General features: G+C 39.5%; 1 protein-coding gene across 1 annotated transcript in view; it reads right to left on the bottom strand.

Moving 5' to 3' along the window:
* The window catches only part of ints1 (integrator complex subunit 1), a 39,145-nt gene that overhangs the window by 8,717 nt on the left and 8,692 nt on the right, over positions 1-21,736 (bottom strand). The window contains exons 20-38 of the mRNA XM_052139831.1: positions 21,363-21,492; positions 21,090-21,269; positions 20,448-20,597; positions 20,154-20,333; positions 19,937-20,041; positions 19,607-19,774; positions 18,541-18,652; positions 18,300-18,458; positions 16,605-16,751; positions 14,445-14,543; positions 14,213-14,337; positions 13,606-13,860; positions 13,365-13,524; positions 12,633-12,764; positions 3,291-3,471; positions 2,866-2,989; positions 2,353-2,483; positions 2,181-2,268; positions 1,193-1,440 (exon numbers count right to left, since the gene is read on the bottom strand). Of these exons, the coding sequence (XP_051995791.1) occupies positions 1,193-1,440; positions 2,181-2,268; positions 2,353-2,483; positions 2,866-2,989; positions 3,291-3,471; positions 12,633-12,764; positions 13,365-13,524; positions 13,606-13,860; positions 14,213-14,337; positions 14,445-14,543; positions 16,605-16,751; positions 18,300-18,458; positions 18,541-18,652; positions 19,607-19,774; positions 19,937-20,041; positions 20,154-20,333; positions 20,448-20,597; positions 21,090-21,269; positions 21,363-21,492 (2,874 nt within the window). The remainder of the gene's footprint in view (positions 1-1,192; positions 1,441-2,180; positions 2,269-2,352; positions 2,484-2,865; positions 2,990-3,290; positions 3,472-12,632; positions 12,765-13,364; positions 13,525-13,605; positions 13,861-14,212; positions 14,338-14,444; positions 14,544-16,604; positions 16,752-18,299; positions 18,459-18,540; positions 18,653-19,606; positions 19,775-19,936; positions 20,042-20,153; positions 20,334-20,447; positions 20,598-21,089; positions 21,270-21,362; positions 21,493-21,736) is intronic.

A 21,736-nucleotide genomic window follows, 5' to 3' on the forward strand; every position in this document is an offset into this window, starting at 1 on the left:
TTTATGAATTGAAATACAGTGAGGCACTTCCAATTTGAAGTGCCTCACTGTAACCCAGATTTTGCTTTTTTAAAGAAAAGGATGGATGAGTCAAAATACATTTTTGTGTTAATCATTAAGCTACAAATGCTGTTGATTGAGCTTAACTTGTATTAAACCAAGAATATTCCTTTAAAAGTGAGGCCACACTACAAAAGCTACATAGAAACACAATGGACATTACAAAGACAGAAATGTACATGGCTTAACCAGAAAAGACCAAAGTGGCATGACAGACTTAACAACAAATTCTTCATCTTATTACCGATTGAAGAACACACACGCTCGTCCAGCCAAGCGGAGACTCTAACCAACACTTTGTTGCCTAATTGTGGTTTACGCCTGCTAATCTGCTGTTGTGCTCACAAGCAGCAGATACAGAGAGAATGCCAAACACACATCCGTTTATCCCACACAAGAGCAAACACGAAATGTACATGGAAACATGACCCAAGCCCATTTTCCACCATAAAACAGCTTAGCCCAATTTAAAAATATTGTAATTCTGGGTGTAATTTTTTCATATGACCTTGTACAAAGTTTTTTCCTCCTCATTAAGGGGGTTTTATAACCAAAAGCATATTCACGAAAGGAGGAGGGCTGTAGTCACAAAAAGCCGCGGTCTGATCTCATTGACAGCCCAGTCTGAGCTGCGATTCACAACAGAAGCCAAAGGAAGAGCTAGAGCCTTAATCCTTGTGAATTCATTATACTTCACTGAGCTCGCTTACAGATCAGAGCTAAACGACTTTAGCTGCCTCTCATTTCACACCACAAGAGCTAATTACTAGTCCTTCTGCTATTGTGCCTGACAGAGAGTGTTTCTGCTATAAGTAGAGGAAAGGCCGGCTATCACGCACATTTATCAACGCCTTTTAAGAGGCAAGGAGGAAGTTAAGTACTTTTGCTTTATAATGGCAGAGAGTTTGGCCATATGTTTGGTAACATAGGGCAAACTTGACACAGGTGTACTTGCTGAACGTTTTTCTTGTGAGTCGGGTTTTTCCAAAGATTTATGAGATGAGAATTATGAACTATCCCTTTAATGAAAGTGAGATTTCACTGGCCATGCTATGAACACAGTTCCAATTTTACAAAGGATTTATTTTCTAGAAAAGTAAATACATTTTGGGGATTTTTTTATGATGTTTACCTGTTTCCCCACTTCTTAACACAGCTGATGAGATACTCAGAGACTTTCTTGATGTTGTCCAGATCTGAGTGGAGACAGCTATGAAGCAGGGGCAGGCGTGACTGGAGGAGAGAACAGGAGACCTGGTCCAGGGTGTTCTTGGAGTTGGGTGAGTCACGGCAGTTCAGCTCTGACTCAGACAGGATGAGGTCAACCAGACTCATTAACTCCTCAGAACTCAGCTTAAACACAAACTTCTCTGTGCGCTTCTGTAGAGACATACAACCCCAACACATACTTTGATGCCAAAATAATCTCTTATACCTAAGATTATAAAATGTATGGCAAAGCAGTCTTGCTTTGAGCTACTGACCACTGAAAGTATCCAGGTCTGGGTAACGATATAACTGGTCTTATAGGTGCACTCAGTAATTTTTCCTCATTAAAAAGGTTTAACTCCTTAAGACATGAATTGTAATTTTGCAATATATGTAGGAAATCATGAGCACTCATATTAAAATGAAGACTCCAGTCATATCAGTAATGCTGTTTTATCAAAAACTGTTTTATTCCACATGGAGAGGGTCCGCACATGGGGGCTGCCATTTTACAATCACATGACCAGCCGAATAATACTCACTTAATCTCAGTAACCGTACTGTTATTTGATACTTTCACTCATTGATTAAAATAATCATGGCTGACTGTGAATACTAACTTTCTACAAATAACTGAAATCTATTGATTTTAAATGATGCTGCATCCAAGCCGCTAGGTGTCAGTGTAAGTCCAAGATGACAAAGACAAAAGTTACTGAGTGCACTTAAAGACCATTTTATTATTTCTTTCATGTTTCAAGTATAAGGCCCCACTAATTTTCTGAATACTGAAAAGATGTTGCTATGTAAACGTGCATTATCGTATGTTAATGTTCTCACAGTTATGTTATGTTCGTTTTAAGAAATGGTCTTGGTATTAACTTTAGTCTTAATCTCAACTCTGGTCAAACCTGGGGAGTTTTCTGATCCCGCCCCTGCCAGATTCGGGGAATGTGACTGCAAGCCCAGAGGAAGTCTAGAGCTGAGGTTGGGTCAAGTCTGGAGAACAGATCAAATACAGAGTCACAGACTGTGGAGGTGTGAGAACAGAAGATGACAAATGGCTGATAAGGAGCCGATTACCTTTGCTCTTTGTGATTGTTGAGCAGAGAGCTGATGCACTGGTGCAGAGTACTCCAGTTGGACTGGTGTGTGAGCAGGGCCAACAGATATGGCCTATATGAAGGGGCCACACTTACACCACTGCCTTTCATCTGGGACAGACAATAAAAGATTTACACACTGATGGTACATAACGCAGAGTCTCGTATAGCCAGACTTTTGATTCTCTGGAGCACATTGCATCTTATTCTAGCCGAGAATCACCCACTGAGACAGGAAGAAGCTGTCTGACCAAAATATATGATTTTTTTTGTTGTACAATTTACAGTACAGGTCTTTTTAATTGCTAATAATATCTAAAAGAAAACTGAATATCTTTCTAAAATTCCATTCCACGAATCTCACAAACTATTGCTACACAGAGTTCTTCATCTACGCTCATGTAACCTTTAAACCTGACTTTGTTTCCCAGTGGAATAAAAACCTGTGCTCTCTGTTTCTCTGAGGTCGAGGCAAAATATCTTTGAATTTTACCTTGTTTTGGGCAAAGAGCAGCTTCTGCTGAAGATCTGAGCACACAGAGGTCACCTCGGGGTCAAGCAGCTCCAGCCAGTCGACCAAAAGCCCTGAACACGAGCCAGGTTTCTTTGACTCAGATCTGCCAGGAAGGACGCACATCAGACATCAACTCATTCTATACAATATGTTCTCAGTAGAGGTCAGAAAAAACACAACACATTATTCAGATAATACTGTCACAGTGTGTAATTGGTTACCCAGCATCTTACTATGGAAACTTGGGCTGTTCGATGCTAAATAATAAAAAAAGGGTTTACTATTTCAACTGTTCCTTCCCCACCTAGAAACAGTATCACCAGCACAAAATAATAAAAAAAGTGCTGTTGGCTCAGTGATGAGGCACTGTAGCCATGATTTTAAGAGTGACTCATCATGCTCACATTTTGGAATCAACCTCTATTTTCACCCCTCGCTCCTCTGTTTCCTGTAGCAGAAGAGAGATCACCATGGCAACGGGACCTGCTGTGTTTCCTGGGGTTCCGTTCTCTGTACTAACGGTCATGAGCAAGGACAACAGCTCCTCTAGATATGGGGACTTTATCTCCATGAGCCCCTGCAACACTAAAGCACACAACTTTACATTAAAATTATATTCATTAACTTTAGTGAATGCATTATGTATCATGATCTAGCAATTAACCTTTTTTACAGTATTAATCTTGGTTAATGTTAATTTTCAAATATAGACAACTATAGAAGTGGGCGCAGCAACATAAAAAAAACTAAAGTTTTCAGTTAAAGGTGCCGTTATAGAAATACATTTACGTTTATTTCTTATACCATCTACATTTATTCCTTTATTGTTTCCGATAACAGGGGATTACAGTAGTATTTAGCTGGTCATGTGATCTCAACATGGTGGGTCCAATAAGAGTGCGCCCAGCTCGAAGAAGAATAAAGGCCTATTCACACCAAATCTGTAACCAATTTGTGAGATGAGCTGCCGGTGAAAGGTCTATTCTCAGAGACAAAAATGAATCAAATCAGTACAAATAAAATAGGGTTCCAGCACCTTCTGTGCTCTGCCCCTAAAAAACTATATCATCCCTTTACAGTAGTTTGCTGTTCTTCAAACATATTTATTACGATTTACTGCACATTCAGCAGTCAGCCGTCAATAGAGCTTTTCAGCTTGTAGTCTACAAGCCCGGAAGAAAATTCGCCATGGGTTCCCTCTGGATTTTCCTATGGGTTTTTATAAAGATTGTTTTGAACTTATGTGTAAAATAAGGTATGTGGTAAACATTACTTAACGATATTAGGGCATTTTGTTCTACAACATTAATTACACACTTTCATACCTCAAAACATTTTAAAGCCGCCTTGCATTTAAAAAAAAACAAAAAGTATGCAATTTAATTTAATTTGTAAAACAAAACATCCATGTTTCATCAAGTAATGTTTACCATATGCCTTATTTTACACATAAGTTCAAAACCCCATTATAAAACTCCAGAGGAAACCAATGGCGAATTGTTTTCCAGGTTTTTGGACTACAAGCTGAAGAGCTCTATATATTTAATGCTGTTAAGGCATTTATTCACCTTATTTGGCATAACTGTTCCATTATGTTCTTTCTGAGTAAGATGAGTAAAGAGAAGTTGCATAAATCTATGTCCAATGTCTTTATTTGCACAGGTTTTCTACAAGTATATTACAAATGAACTTCTGAACCCAACTTCTCTTGGAATGCCTAGATAATTCAACACAAGTTAGGCTGTAGTGATATAAATACACGTGGAATGTACATTAAATGAAAACAGGTGTGGTATACAATTAGGCTTGCCAACTTTCTACCAGCCAAATAGAGGACATTCCATCTTTAAATGCAGGAAAAAAATTTCCAGCGAGGCTCTGGTGTGAGATGCTGCTCAATGGTTAAAGAGGTCCATCTAGAGCTTATTTACATAGGATAACAATTGGAAAAGAGCATGGACAGACACAAAAACACATTTGGTGTGAATGGCCCATTCAAATTTCTATCAGTCTTCACTTTTAACAAACACTACTTTTTCCAAATGAACGAAGCTGCAATAAATGGAGAAAGACAATATTTTTCTGTCAAGCGTATTCTTCCCCGTAATTAAAGTTTAAGACTTATCCGTATTTAGAGCTTAATGAACCTGCTTTCTGTTAAAAATCGGGTTGAATAAATAATTGAATATTATTTATTGGAAAGTTTGCCAATGGATAAATCGGCTAATCCCAAAAATATGCATTAGATTAATCTGAAAAATAATCGTTAGGTTAGTCGACTAATCGAAGAAATAATCGATAGATTAATCAACAACAAAAATAATCGTTCGATGCAGCCCTAGTTTCAGGTCAATTTCTATCGGTTTGTAAAACATTTTCAGCAGTTTGGGTGTAAGATGTTAAACACAGTACAAACTGTGTCCCGTATGGATTGCATACGGAACACAATTTGTTCCCTCAAATATGGGATGATTCAGTTTTCTACAGGACAGTTGGCAACCCTAAATATAATGACGCAAAAGAACATTCAAAAAATGAACGCAGGTTCACAGTATTTTCTCTATAATTATTTATTTAAATAAATTCCATTACAGGAATACGTGTTATATTATTATGACTTTGAAAATAGCGGTGAGGTTTGGCAATTCATTTGGCTACATTCTTAGTAAAGTACTGCATGTAAATGTGTCGAATCCAATGTGAATGGCACCATAGAAATCCATGGCTCCTATTCAAAAGCTTGTTCGCAACGAACATTCACACCAAAATTTCGGTTTTGGTGTGAATATGTATCTTTTCTGCAAAACTGATGTCTTTATCTTATGTGAGTATACATCACTTTAAACATTATTCAAAAATACTATTAATTTATTTATGAGCAAAAGAGTTACTGAGTGCATCTTTATCCAATGTTAACTTATACAACTGTATTATAAAATGAATTACCTTTTCTTTTTTACCATTTTTGCATGCTTGTAAAATACACAGGACCAAAAATGAAAAACAAGCCATCACTGCCAAAACCACATCGCAAGACTGAGAACACCCACATGCTTGGTTTCTGAGTAATGCTGACTTCTGACTTCAGACCTTCAGCACCACTAACTTTCACATTGATCTATCTTTCATTAGTCACCCCTGGCTGTTAGAGTTGTTGCTGGACATAAACAAGCTCTGCAGTGGATGAGAGTGGTCCTGCAGTGTGAAATTGTTTTTATTTTGGAGGGGATTCGGAGCGGCATGATAAAATCATAAAGAGAAACACATTCAGGAGAGAAACGGTGATGCCGGGGCATGAGTCAAATGCAGCCGTCTGGAGAGATTGACTCATGTTGGCAACCACTCCAAAAACAAAATGCATAGCTTAGCTGCCTCTCGAGATCTGACTTCAGTAGGCCTTACAATTGCCACAGACATTTCACCAACAGAAACTGTTCAAAAACATTTTCCATGGTGTGCATTGTTTTTAAAGAACACCATGTGATTCTAAGAGGAGCTTTAATTAAAGTTAATAACATCATACATAGTCAAGTGCTATGTAATGTAGGTGAAACAAAACATTTAAAGGCGTCATGTCATAATGAATTACGTTGTAAAATATAATGCCTAGATAACAATATGTTAGTCAAGTTATCTAGAGAAAAACCTCAATGTAGATTTTTGCCTCTAATCCTAAGGTCTTCAACAGGGGGTCCGTAAATTATTATTTGATCCACCACTGGCATTTGTAATAATCACTCACACCCACGTGAGCGATAGCGAGGAGTATGAATTTTTGTTTATCGAAGTCCTTCGTAGCTGCATGCCAAATCTTAAAGTGTGACTAAACAGTGCTAGTTAGCAGAAGGGCACATCCTGGTTCATTTCATTTTACTCAATGAAATGAACAGAAATTTTGAAATATATGTATAAAATCGAACACTCACATGAGACGAAGACTCCATTTTAATAACCTTATTAAAGTTATTTTATTCTGCATGGACAGGGTCTGTCATTTTTTTATGTCTGTCTGTTAATTGTCTGTCTTTTTCTTTCTTTTTGGAGGAGGTTTGGCACAGGGATTAACAAGGATAATTAAAAATGCCACTTCTTGTCAAAAATGTTACAGACCCAATCTGGTTGGCTGGTTTTAGCTGGTTGGTTAGCTGGTTTCAGAGGAGGTTTGAACACTTTTTAGCTGGTTAGGCTGAGAGGCTAGCTAAGACAACCCTGATCAGCAAAGACCACCAGGTGGGGCGACCAGCTCATGCTGTAAGCTGGTCTTTTCAGCAGGGCAGCATTTAATTATTATTTAATTGACCTTGCAATGTAAACATTATTATTTGATCCACCACTGGCATTTGTAATAATCACTCACACCCACGTGAGCGATAGCGAGGAGTATGAATTTTTGTTTATCATTCCTTGCAATGGAGTGGTGGTGGCGTAGTGGCTAAAGCACAGGGCTGTTAATCAGAAGGTCACAGGTTCTAACCCCACAGCCACCACCATTGTGTCCTTGAGCAAGGCACTTAACTCCAGGTTGTTCCGGGGGGATTGTCCCTGTATTAAGTGCACTGTAAGTCGCTTTGGATAAAAGCGTCTGCCAAATGCATAAATGTAAATGTAAACATCATATAGTATGTACATACAATATTATGGTAGCCTACCATACACGTTTATAGGCATAAAACGAAACACTCAATTTTATACAATATGTAAAATATGCTCCAACTCTCTACCCACCAAGGGGTCCTTGGCCTGAAAATGATTGAAGATCCCATCTCTAATCCTTAAAATTAAAAGCTGCTGTGCCTTTAAAGGGATAGTTCACACAAAAATGTTAATTCTCTCATCATTTACTCACCCTCATGCCATCCCAGATGTAGGTGCATACTATGCAAGTGAATGATGACAAAAACTTTGAAGCTCCAAAAAGCAGTCAACCTAAACAATCAATCAGATTCCAGTGATTTAATGTCTTCTGAAGTGATCCAGTTGGTTTTGGATGAGAACAGACCAAAATGGCAAGATGTACAGTGAAAAAGGAGTTATAATGTGGTCTGTTCCAACCCAAAACCAACTGGATCGCTTCAGAAGACAATGATTAAACCACTGGTATTATGGATTACATTTATGCCTCTGTGGCAGGGCGGGCCGGGTGGTGATTCTACACACCCGGTCCCTTATCAGGCTAATCAAGCCTCATGGTGCGTTCAGACCGGAGGCGTCGAGCGTCAAATCAACCGGAAGTCATTCATTTTCTATGACAGCCAGTGTCTCTCGGCAGCGAGAAGCGCCGCGGTGAGTCTTGGGCGGTGTGGGCTTCAGAGGAAAGTTCAAGTGCAGCCAACATAATGGTAATGAGCTTTGACGTGGTTCGGTGGCAACCTATTGGAATATAGAAGTGCTCCGCTCTAGCGAAGTCTAGAGAGCACAACAGTGTAAACTTGAGTTCCCACCAAACATTAGTTCCGAAGACAAAATGGAGAAACCGTTTTCCCGTAATATTTGATCTGTCCCTGTTTGCTTACAGAGATATAAATAAAATAAAAAACCGATGTGTGGACAAAGGTGTCTGAAACTGTTGGTGTGCCAGGTGAGTTGATGAAGTTGTTTATGATTTATAAAATAATACATTAAAATATTTCATGAGGATATATGCTACTTGTGATATGTCATCAAAAATATACCGGTCGACATGTCTGGATGTTTTGTGGCTCTTTAAATGCTTCACAAAACCAAGCACTCAACAAACGTTGCCGCCTATTTCAAATATGTCAGAGCATCCACGAATTTTCGATAGCGTTGTTGGCAGGACAGCCAGAGCCCATTTTGACACTCTTGCCGCCTCTGGTCTGAACGCACTGTCCGAGAGGGAGGGAAGTGACTCCCCAACCGCCTGGAGCGGTAGGGCCGCTGCCAGGGACGGAGGAGTGTCGCCGGGAATGCAGAGGGGCGTTCTGTCCGCCTGGGGTCGTGGGTCTGACACCAGTCCGCCCGGGGAGGAGTGACTGTCGTCCGCCTGAGAGGGTGGAGGAGTGATCGAGGACCATGCGACGGTGTACCAGAGAACCGGCTAGTAATTTAATTTTTTTTCATCTCTCTCTCTCACTGCTGCTCCGTGTTGGCCTTTTCCCTCCCTTTTCAATTTTTACAGTTTTTTTTTTTTTTTGGGGGGTACTACAATGTTACAGGAAGTACCCCCCCTATTTTAATTATTTCTGTTTACCTCCCCTTGTCCCCTCCCTCATCCAGGTAGACGGGGATGACCTGCCGGCAGACGGGCAAAGGCACGCCCCCTCCCCAGGGAAAGAGGGGGTGTTGTACGTCATGGCAGGGGCTCCCCAGCCTGAGAGAACGAGGGAGGAATGTGGCAGGGCGGGGCGGTGATTCTACACACTCTGTCCCTTATCAGGCTAATCAAGCCTCCAAGAGGGATAAAGGGCGACTGCGGGAGATGGTGCGGGAGAGAGAGATCGTTTACAGGCATGTCAGTCATGTGTATTTGTATCTTTTGTTTAAGATTCTCATTAAAGTACTATTTATATTATCAAGCCGGTTCTTGCCTCCTCCTTGCCCTTCTATATCCCTTTACAGCCGCCTTAGTGCTTTTTCGAGATTCAAAGTTCTGGCCACCATTCACTTGCATTGTATGGACCAACAGAGCGGAGATATTCTTCATTTGTGTTCTGCAGAAGACAGAAAGTCATAAACACCTGGGATGGCACGATGGTGAATAAATGATGAGAGAATTGTAATTTTTTGGTGAACTATTCCTTTACGAGTCCTCTGTATGTAATGTAAAATGAGATCCAGCGCTTTGCTGCAGGTCAGGTTCAATATAGGTCCAATGTATTTACGCAAAGTGAGATTGAGATGGGTTTTTTTTTTTTTCAGCTTAACTAGATGGTGTTTTTACATATGGGAGTAAAGTTTTAAAAAGTTACAGTATGCTTTCATAGTACAATGAACTCTCTCATTTAATAAAAAAAAAAATCAAGGAAACTTGGTATTTACACCTGGTATTTTGACGCATGTCATTAATGTGTCTGATGCTCATCACTGTGACACACAACTGGGCCTCATGTATAAATGTTGCGTATGCACAAAAATATTTGTACACCGCTTCTCATGCTCAAGACATTTATAAAAAGTAAACTTGACTTGAAAATATGTGCACTACCACGTAAGATTTACCCCTTGTGTACGCACACTTTTACAAATAATGAACCGAACAGACGGATTATAAACTCAGATTTTCATTTAATTCACATTTAGAATAAAAAGGTATGTAGTTAAGCACTTGAAACAGAAGTAATCATTATCAATCCAATAGTAGGCTATATTAATATTATGCAAAAAAATTAAAAGTAATTAAAAAATAAGCTGTAAAGGATAAATATTGGTTTGTAATGTGCTGCGTTTGGAGAACTTTCCCATGTCATAGAGAAGGAACATATAGTAACTAAAAATGACAGCGAAGATTTCTTAATTTGTGATATTTTCTGTTCTTAAAGGCTATTACAGAAATCTTGTACTGAGATGAGTACATGTGTTGAATAAAGATTATCTGTAATGCGATGCGCACTTGACACTGACTGACGTGAAATGGCTCAGTAAAACGGACAGTAGCTATAAGACAGGCACTGCTGGCCACAATCAGAAGTCGAACGGACCATTGAAGAGACATGTCTCAACAGAAACAGTATTGTTCAGCTGCAAACAGTTACAGCAAAGCACATCAAATGTGCACCAGAAAGTAGATAAAATAATTTATAATTATGCTTAGCCTTCATCAAGTTTTTTCTAATGCCTGATAGAAAAGTATTAACCATTGCAGAGTAATACTTCAGGCAGAATATTCCACCAGTCACAAACTTCAGAATATTTTGCATCTTGCATTAGAATGAGAACACATTTATTTCTGGGCTTAGAAGATACAAGAACTAAATCAATGTGGAACATTGTATCTCAAAAGGAGGAAAATGTGGCTCCCTATGTGCTACTTAAAAAATATTTCACTCAAAAATGAAAATTCTCTCATCATTTACTCACCCACATGCCATCCCAGATGTGTATGAATTTCTTTCTTCAGAAGAACACAAATTAAAATTTTTAGAAGAATATTTCAGCACTGTAGGCTCATGCAATACAAGTGAATGGATGCCAACATTTGCACACTCCAAAAAGCACATAAATGCAGTATAAAAATAATCCATATAACATCCATATCTTCAGAAGTGAAACGATAGGTGTGGGTGAGAAACAGATCAATATTTAAATCAATTTTTGCTAGAAATTCTTCACCCTGCCCAGATGGCAATATGCATGAAGAATGTAAATCACCAAAAACAAACGAAGAAGAATGTGACAGTTAAAGTGGAGATTGACTGAGCAGGGAGGAGAATTCATAGTAAAAATTGACTTTGTAAAAATATTGATCTGATTCTCACCCAACCTATCATATCTCTTCTGAACACATGGATTTAACTACTGGAGTCACATGGATTAGGCTACTGGAGCTTCAAAATTTTGGCACCCATTCACTGGCATTGTATGGACCAAAAGAGCTATTCTTAGATATTCTTCTAAAAATCTTTATTTGTTTTCTGCCGAAGAATCTCATACATATTCAGTATGACATAAGAGTGACTAAATAATGAGAGATTTTTCATTTTTGTTTGAATTATTCCTTTGAAGCCCGATGTGGCCCCAGTAACAAACCACTTCTCTACCCTCTCTATTGTGCGGGACATAATACACCAAGTGACCCTGCTTTTTTAGTGGGTTTTCATAATTTGTATTTTTATATATTTTTTTGCATTACTTGCATTGTTTTGAACATGTTTTATGCGCAACAGTAACTCTGTCTGTCGGCATTAAGGAAAATTTAGACCCTACACATAAACTGATTTTAAATGTATTCGTTTCATACATTATAATATTGAAAATAACTCTCATCTTTTCATTTCTGTAATCATGTCGCCCTTTTATTTATTTTTTAAAATCAGATTCATGTAGTGTTTACATTATCATAGATAAGTGATGTATTTTAAAAGTTGTCAATCACAAACACCTATAAAATACCTATATTTTGTATTTTTTATGGCAAACAGCCATAAAAGGGAATGTAAATTACAGTATTTGTGCTACATTTTTAAATTGGAGCATAGCGTTTTTATTATAAAGGGGCATAGCTATCCCAACACAGTACTCAATACTCACTACTCCAGAATACTTTTAAATGAGCTACTCTTTTACTCTTACTTGAGTAGATTTTAGGACAGGTACTTTTACTCTACTCATACTAAATTTTTTAAGATGTAACATTACATTTACTTTTCAGTAAACAATACTTGATTATTATTTTTCAGTACTCTTTCCACCCCTGCAGATTACACATTTTAATATTTAATTGTTTTCTGTCCACTCTATTTTATAATTAAATAAATTATAATTAGAGGTTCCGCGACCCTGTACACAGGATAAGCGGTTGACGATGGATGGATGGATGGATGGATAATTAGAGGTTTGTATTTATTTACCAATTAAAGATTACTCCCAATCAGTTCTACGCAGTGAGGTATAGATATTTTAAATGATTAAGAACAAACAACAGTGCTGGTATAAGATCAGAATCTTCATCGGTTGATACTGAGAGTTCAGGTTTCGGAACTGGATTGGGAGAGAAAAGTAGTATCGGTGCATCCCTTCATATGACCCCTTAAAGTGAAAACCAGGGGAACTCTGCACTGCTAAAATACCTTTTCTTGTGAGTTCAGGTTCAGCGTTGCATCTCTCTCCAGCTCTCAGTGAGGCAATGATGCCCCTCACCGCCACCTCAGAGTCCCTTCTGTACGCCAGCGCCTCAGCCAGGTGCAGAAATCCTGTACGAACTGATTACACAGGATGTAACTGAATACACGTTTAGTGCCTAATATTGTGTAGGTCCCCCACATGCCACCAAAACTTTTCCAACCCGCATCTCAGAATAACATTCTGAGATGCCATAGACTTCGTCAGTTCGAACCAGTCTGGCCATTCTCTGTTGACCTCTCTCATCAACAAGACGTTTCCGTCCACATAACTGCCAGAACTGGATGTTTTTTGTTTTTGGCACCATTTGGAGGACATTCTAGAGACTGTTGTGTGTGAAAATCCCAGGAGATCAGCAGGTAAAGAAATACTCAAACCAGCCTGTCTGGCACTAACAAACATCCATGCGATTATCTAATCAGCCAATCATGTGGCAGCAGCGCAGTGCATAAAATCACGCAGATACGGCTCAGGAGCTTCAGTTAATGTTCACACCAACCATCAGTATGGGGAAAAACGTGATCTCAGTGATTTGAACTGTGGTATGATTGTTGATGCCAGACGGGCTGGTTTGAGTATTGTGTATTGAGCAATGTTGTTGTGTAATGTTGTGGCTGATCTGTATATCTAATGTAGATGTGACCTGACCTTGCAAGGCTTCAGGATTAGGACCCACTCACCATCTGTGATGCGATGTTTGTGAGAGTACTGAGCTGCCAGAGATTTCAGCTGACTGTTGAGTGGCCCAGTCTCCACTGCTGAGTTCTCCAACCAGGTCAACATCTGCACCACTGCATTAAAAAACAGCGAGGAGAAGCCAACGTCCTGAGAAACCAAACTCTGAAATAAAGAGATGAGTGAGCAAAAGAGAGAAAGTACTTGTTATGGTAGTGAGTATGAAGGTATGAGTAGGTTCCGTGCCTGGTAGAGATGGAGTTGGCGCAATAGAGGGCAGGAGATTGTGTGGCTGTGGTGCATTGCCATGACCAGGGCTCCAGCGTGGGCGGAGCCTAAAAGGGCTGCTAAAGCCTGAAGAAGTCGTCCAGCTGCGCAGCCCTGCTGGATGCGACCCTGACGTGCACGCAACACTTCCTGGGCCAGAGCCTGTTGCAGCGCTAATGCTAGAGGTCGGACTGGGGGTGGAGGCCAGCGGGGATCCACCTTCAGTGGGAAAAGCTGAGAAAATGGGAGAAAAAAATTATAGGATTCAAAATCAGTTCAACTACAAAATAATCACCATAACAAACCTGAAAGTATATTCTTTACACTTATCTTATTAGTATCAATATTTTACTTTTTCATTAGCATCTTTTATTTATAGAAACAGGAAATAGGACAAAAAGAGAGGGGGAAAGGGATCTGCAGGTGCTGCAGGGTCAGACTAAAACCAGCATCACCTGCATGAGCACAACAGCACAGGCGCTAACAGCAGCAATATTACATTAGGAATTAAATGGCATAATTAATTCTTTGGTAGGTGAATGACTCAATTAATAGAGAATAAACAGATCAAAAGTAGATCTCTTACCTGTAATAGGACCCCAGCAAGATCATCATCTGGGCCCACAACTGGCACCTGACTCACCCCTCTCATCTTCACAGAGCCATGGGGTGTTTCCACAGTAACCTTTGCCCTGCTCACCTCTGAGCTGTCTGAAACACATTAGTTCAAAGAGATCATTAGTGCAACATCTGATCACATTGCGTGGTAAACACTGAATGAATCAGTGATGACATGGTATAAGGAATTAGATCCTGACCTCTACGTTGTGGGAGTGCAGCACTGAGTAAACTGTGAAACGTGTGTCCTCCTGTGGCTCCTCTCTCATGCTGGACCTCCACCAAATGAGCCATGTAGTCTACAGAAGAACATATAAAAAACATTTATGATCAATGTTTTTGCTACTTTTTTTTATTTATAGGGGTAGTAAAGAGAGGACAGGAAATGATGAGGAGAACAAGGGGGAAAAGGATTGGGAAATGACACAAACCGGACTTGAACTCATATCTCTTGCATGAGCAGCATGGCTTAAGGTGTCTGGGTTTGTTTGCGAACCGCTAAGCCATGTCTCCAACACCCATTCCTCTTCACTGCAAACCCTTATATTGTCATTGCTGGAAAAATCCAGTTGTCTTAAAAAAACATTACTTGAAATGTCAAGTTTTCAGCTCATAACTTAAATATCTATGTTCCTTGAAGTTATTTTCCTTAAAAAATTGAGGCTATGGGGAAATACCCATTATGCATAGCACTTGAATTATTTAAAAATGCTTCCTTGGTCAAAGAGAATATACACCGATAAGCCAAAACATTGACTACCTTCCTTAATATGCTATTCGTCCTCCGTATGGTGCCTAAACAGCGCCAACCCGCTGGGGCGTGGACTCTACAAGACCCCTGAAGTTGTCCTGTGGTATCTGGCACCAAGACATTAGCAGCAGATCCTTCAAGTCCTGTATTTTGTGAGGTGGAGCCATCGTGGATCGGACTTGTTGGTCCAGCACATCCCACAGATGCTCAATCTGATTGAGATCTGGGGAATTTGTATGCCAGGGCAACACCTTGAACTCTTTATCATGTTCCTCAAACCATTCCCAAACAATGTGCGCAGTGTGGCATTATCCTGCTGAAAGAGGCCACTGACTCGAGGAATACAATTGCCATGAAGGGGTGTACCTGGTCTTCAACGATGTTTAGGTAGGTGGCACATGTCAAATTAACATCCACATGAATGGCCGGACCCAGTGTTTCCCAGCAGAACATTGCCCAGAGCATCACACTCCCTCCACAGTCTTCCCACAGTGCGTCCTGGTGCCATCACTTCCCCAGGTAAATGGCGCACACGTACATGGCCGTCCATGTGATGTAAAAGAAAACAGGACTCAACGGACCAGGCAACCTTCTTCCACTGCTCCAAGGTCCAGTTCTGACGCTCACCTGACTATTGTAGGTGCTTTCAATGGTGGACAGGGGTAATCATGGGCACTTTGACTGGTTTGCAGCTACGCAGCCCCATACACAGCAGGGTGCGATGCTCTGTGTGTTGTGACACATTCCTCCCGTAAACATCATTCAAATTTTGTGCCACAGTAGACCTTCTGTTGGTTTGGACCAGACGGGATAGCCTTTATTGCCCTTGTGTGCCCAACACCGTCGCCATTTTATGGGCAGTCTCTCCTTGGACTGGTGTCGGTAGGTACCACCCTTGTGGGGTACCACTGCTGACCAGAAGTACCCCACAAGCCTTACTGTTTCAGAGATGCTCTGACCCAGTCATCTGGCCATAACAATTTGGCCCATGTCAAAGTTGCTCAGGTCTTTACTTCTGGACATTTCTCCTGCATTCAACACATTGACTATGACAACTAATTGTTCGCTTACCATCTAATCTACCCAAACATTGACATGTGGCCTTGTTAAGAGACGATCAACGTTTTTCGCTTCACCTGTGAGTGGTCATAATGTTTTGGCTCATCAGTGTATGTGGGCATTTAAATAGTTGTTATAAATAATACTACAAAATAGGCTTTAGCTCTTTTATAGTATTATGTTGTTTTGATGCAAATAGTTGTTTAGTGTAATCTGTGTCCCGTAAAGTTGGGTCCAGTTAATACCATCTTCTCCTTTTGGATGTGCAACTTAAGTACATGCGTCTAGGCATCTCTGTGGAGAAATAATGACTGACCTACAAGTCTACTTGCATCTAGTTGCCTTAACTTAAATAGTTAAATTCATTCTATATGATCAAGATAAGTGAATTTAATTACTTTGTAGATACTATTACTCAATTCAATTGAGGGAATGAGTTTACTCAATCAATTGAGTAAAGTCAACCTATTAAGGTTTTCAGTGTTGTTAAAATCATTTAATACACACTGAATGATAAACTCATGTGGTGCAGTGAAATAAATGTTCTCACTCTTGTCCATGATGTTCTGCTCTAACGTCTGGGGGTCGTGGGACACAGCCTGGTCCAGATACTGAAGCAGTTTACTCATGCTAGAGACGGGGATTCCGAAGGACTGGACAAACAACAGTAGCTGCTGCAGCTCCAGATCCTGTAGGGCTGTGAGTTGTCAAAGACACAAATATTTGCTCTTATCAGCCAACTTTACTACAAAGGCAAGAAAACATTAAAAAAAAAAACTTTGGAATTACCAACATGTATGTATACATTTTTCTTAAAATTCGGGTTGATCTTCATCTAAGTTACAATAATGAACAAACTTAATCTGTTTTAACAAAAACACAAATGATTGTATTGTTATTGTAAATATTAAATACATAATTCACAGTGTAGGCTGGAAAAAGTATGTGAACCCCAAAGCTAATGACATCAACAAAAGCTAATTAGAGTCAGGAGTGGGCAAACCTGGCCTCCAATTAATGAAACATGATTGGAGGTGTTGGTAAGAGTTACTTTGACTTATAAAATGCACTCACACATTTTGAGTTTGCTATTCACAAGAAGCTTCTGCTGACATGGACCATGCCTTGCAAAAAAACAAAGAGATCACAGAAGACCTATCTTTGCGTAAAGATGGAAAGGGTTATAAAGTTATCTTGAAGAGCTTAGATATTCATCAGTCCACAGTTAGAAAAGTCTATAAATAGATGATTTTGTACTGTGGCTACTCTCCCCATGAGCCTGAAAGAGTGACAGCTAAATATTTGAAGGAATCATTGGAACTGGTAAGCATCTCTGTTCATGAGTCTACTATACGGAAAGCATTAAAAAGGCATGGTGTCCATGGCAGTCAATGAAGCGAAGTAGAAGTTGGGTGATGCAACAGGAAAATGACCCTAAACATTAAATTAAATTAAATAGTCAAAAAAATAAGTTCACCTTTTGGAGTGGCCCAGTCAGAGCCCAGACCTTAACCCAATAGATATGCTGTGGAATGACCTCAAGAGAGCTGTTAACACCAGATATCCTAAGAATATGGCTGAGCTGAAGCAGTTCTATCAAGAATATTGGTCCAAAATTCCTTCGGAACGTTGTGCAGGTCTAATCCGCAGCTACTAGAAAAGCTTAGCTGAGGTAATTGCTGCCAAAGGAGGATCGACCAGTTATTAAACCAAGGGTTCACTTACTTTTTCCACAGCACTGAATGTTTAATGGGATGCATTCAATAAAGTCATCAAATATTATAATTGTTTGTCCATTGTTAGCTTAAGCATATTGTGTTTGTCTATACTTGTGTCTGATAAAAATGAGATTACATTTTATGACAAATGAATGCAGAAAACCAGCTAAATGCAAAGGGTTCACATACTTTTTCTTGCCAATGTATTTTGTGTTGTGTTTCTAAATAGGGTTGACATGATGTTTCCTGGCATGTAGCTTTGAACTCAATGTATTTCTATGAATGACCAAACGCAACATTTGCATGATTACATTATATATCCATGAGCTAAGCCAGTAGCGTAAAATGATTTGTAATTTTGTCACCTGCATATTAAATTAAATCGGTACTGCAGACACATAGAAAAAAAACTGATATTGTCTAATTTTTTCTTTCTAATTTTTGTATCATCTTGGATCCAGAGTCTTCAACTTGAGCATCAGAATTTTTGACATTCCTATTTGTAAATACATCATCACAATGCATACCTGCATCGACCAATCGCGAGACTTCAGACCGGATCATCCTCAATTTCAGCCAATCAGGCAATAGAAGAGCCTCCTCAGAGGTATCAACCAGGAATGCAGTCGGAAGGGGCTTTTTATCAGGGAACCAGATATCCAACAAGGTGTAGAACTCACTTTCCCCTGAAAAACACCACATTTACTACATCTAGAGCACAGCAACAATCGTCATAGCACTGCAAAAGCACACAGAGGTGATACCCACCTTTGGGTGGTCCTAAAGTGAGCAGAATGACCATAGCATGGACCACCAGAATGTGCATAGTGGCTGTTTCTCCTGTAGTCCATCGCAGGAAAACTTGGTCTTGAGACTCTGACTGTTGGGTTGCAAAAAAATTAGGGCTGTCAATCGATTAACATTTTTGATCAAATTAATTACATGGTGTCCCGATTAATTTATCGCGATTATCGCATATACAAATATTTGCTGAGAAAGCCCCTCATATAACAATAATTCAATATATAAAGATTATACATATTTATATCAATAAATAATTATACATAGTTATCTTTAAATATTAATTTTTATATTTATATATATATATATATATATATATATATATATAAAAACAAAAAAAATATTCAGATAATTAAAATGTATTACATTCTTGTGGCAGAAGAGTTCATCATTGATAAGGCCATACAAAAAGCAGCTTTAGAATACAATGTATTGTTTACTACCATATTATTGATCATAAGTCAATCATTGGCAAACAGTTCACAGCAATCCATTTCACAAGTGAATTTGTCAATCAGTTGGAGATTTATTATGAGGGCTTGTTTAAGGGCCCGTCAATTTACACCTTCATCAGACATGCTTGTGTAGAGTCTCGGGTGTGTTGCGTCATAAACATAAAATGTTTAGTTCACTGTTTCAAGTCAAATATAGTTTAATACTCATTTTTAAACACATCTTGAGATCCCTTAGTTCGCATTTGGGCTCCTTCAAGTGTTTTGAATGCAAGAACGTAACGCATGTCTGTGTTGTGGGTTGTTTTCTTCAATGTATAAACTGTGCGTTGCTCATACAGCTGAAATTTCACTTACTGCCCTCTGGAGTAAACAGGTGGTATTACAAGCTTGCATTTCTCAGGAATCTTCCTTATTATGGTGCGATTAATTGTGTTAAATTTTTTTAATGTATTATTTTTTGTTAAATTAATCGCACTGAAATAACACGTTAAATCGACAGCCCAGTCTTTCAAATACATACATGCAAAAGAAAAAGATATTTGTTGAAAGAATGTTCATCCCAATTAATTTTCAATTACCCAGCTGTAGAGGTCCTCTCCATCTTTTGTCTTCCTCATGCGACTGATATAGGTGGAGAAGATGGAGGTCAGAGCGGAGAGAACGGCATCAGACTCCGGCCTACAGGAGTGCTTGGAGAACAGGCTGTTCATAATGGTAGAGCGCTCCACTATCAGGCGAGCCACATCCTAAGAAGACAAGGAAATGCCAGCCAGGAGAGAGCAAAAAGAGAGTAAGGATAAAAGCTACAGGTTAGACTTGATTAATGGACCAGTGCAGTGCAAGTACAATATGAAAACCCATTTAACATAAGCAGCCACATAAGTGGTGTCCAAAACCACAGAGCTCACCAAGGCCAGGTCATTGTGGTGTGCCTGCTCCTCCACTGGTGCATGCTGGGAAAGGTAGATCAGGTATGCACTGATGGTTTGAGGATCTGTCTCAACGTGAATGGCCTTGGGAAAATGTTACAGATATTGATTATGTTGTATAATGGCTGAAAACTACCACCACTTATTCCAGTTTTATATTAACATAACCCCTTGTAAGCTGTTGAGGTAGACTGACCTGTTGCAATGCGTTAGAGGTCAAGCCTCTCACACTGTCAAACAAAGGAAGTTTAGGGAGGTCCTGAAGTATCCACTGGTAGCCTGGTAATAATTCTGTATCTCTGGAGTCCTCCTCCATGAGCTGATCTCTCTCCTCTCCATCCTTAAGCCCTCCCTCCGTCAGCACCAGAGACAAACCCTGATACACATATCACAATCAACTAATCTCATTTAACAAATCTTAATGAACAAAGCATTTGTGAATGATTAATTAAACAATCTTGTGGATCCTTGCATACAGTTAGTTACATACTTGCATGGCTAGCACTCTAGAAGCCACCTGTGAAGAACTAAGACGGCGAAGGAAGTAGTCCAAAACCTCACATGTGGTCTGTTCATCAGCTTTAGGACCCAACAGTAGGTCCTGCAGTCGGCCAAGCAACTGCCTCTGCTTTTGCTGCCTCTGCCAAGAGAAACACACCATACATTTTAAAAGGGACATTTAATGGAAAACAGTACTTGCTTTTTTGTTGTACTGTGAAGACATACTCCAATATTCACAAAACAAAGAATACCAACACCATTTATTGAAACTAAGCTGTAAAAATTTTAATTAATAAGCTATCAATGTTGGCTAAGCATCATGATGTGTAGTGACCTGCCACACTTATACATCCGAGGCATATGTTTTTAGCAACTTGGTCCACCCTAATGAACCTCAGTGTGAACGTCACATTACACAGAGGACACCCAATCATAACAGATGGCATTTATATATAAAAGTAGCAAAAACAGCCTGTTTAATACTACGCTGCAGAGAGAGGCTGGAAAATGGTCATGTAAAACAAAAATAGTGCAAGGAAACTTGACAAACAAGTGGATTTATAAAGCTACAAAGTGTAGACTATGGCCCCTTGAGAACAAATCAGAAATGTAAGATCATGCTGAGCTTTACTTGTCTTTTCTTCACTCTCTGCTCTTTGCTTTCTCCTTCCTCGTCATCATCAACAGAAGAGGTGTCATCTGCAGCGTCATGGAGGAGGAATTCGCACAGGCACTGAACAGGCAATACGTCCAAGGACCCTTCGCTGGACTGCACAAGATCAGCCAGCCATGGCATAGACTGAGAGGAGGCCTGGATGGGGTAAAAAAGAAATTGTGACAGCTTAACATGGCTGTAACTCTGCAAGCAAGTTATTTCTGAGCAAATTTATGAGAGTGTGTTTACTTGTCTCTGGATGATATTGAGAAGGAAGTCAGGGTTACGGCTTCGGCAGAGCAGATGGCCAAGACGCAAGGACTGGTTCAAACTCTTCACTTGGTCCAGGATTAGAGGAGGTGGTTTGCGCGGGGGACCCCTTAACAAAAAAACAAACAAAATATAGGATCAGTTTCTTTAAAAATGGTACAATTGCCAGGCTGTACTCAAAAACTATTTCAAGCAAATGAAATATTTTAGTGCTGAGAATAATATATTTCATAATATAAATTTCACATTCACTATAAAAATGTCCATGACTCTTCCAGGCTGAGAAATCGCATAACAAAAAAAAACATATCCATCAACACGGGAACCCTCTAATAGCTGACCTATATTGGTGA

The sequence above is a fragment of the Xyrauchen texanus genome, chromosome 12, assembly GCF_025860055.1.
Source record: "Xyrauchen texanus isolate HMW12.3.18 chromosome 12, RBS_HiC_50CHRs, whole genome shotgun sequence".
Lineage (NCBI taxonomy): Eukaryota > Metazoa > Chordata > Actinopteri > Cypriniformes > Catostomidae > Xyrauchen > Xyrauchen texanus.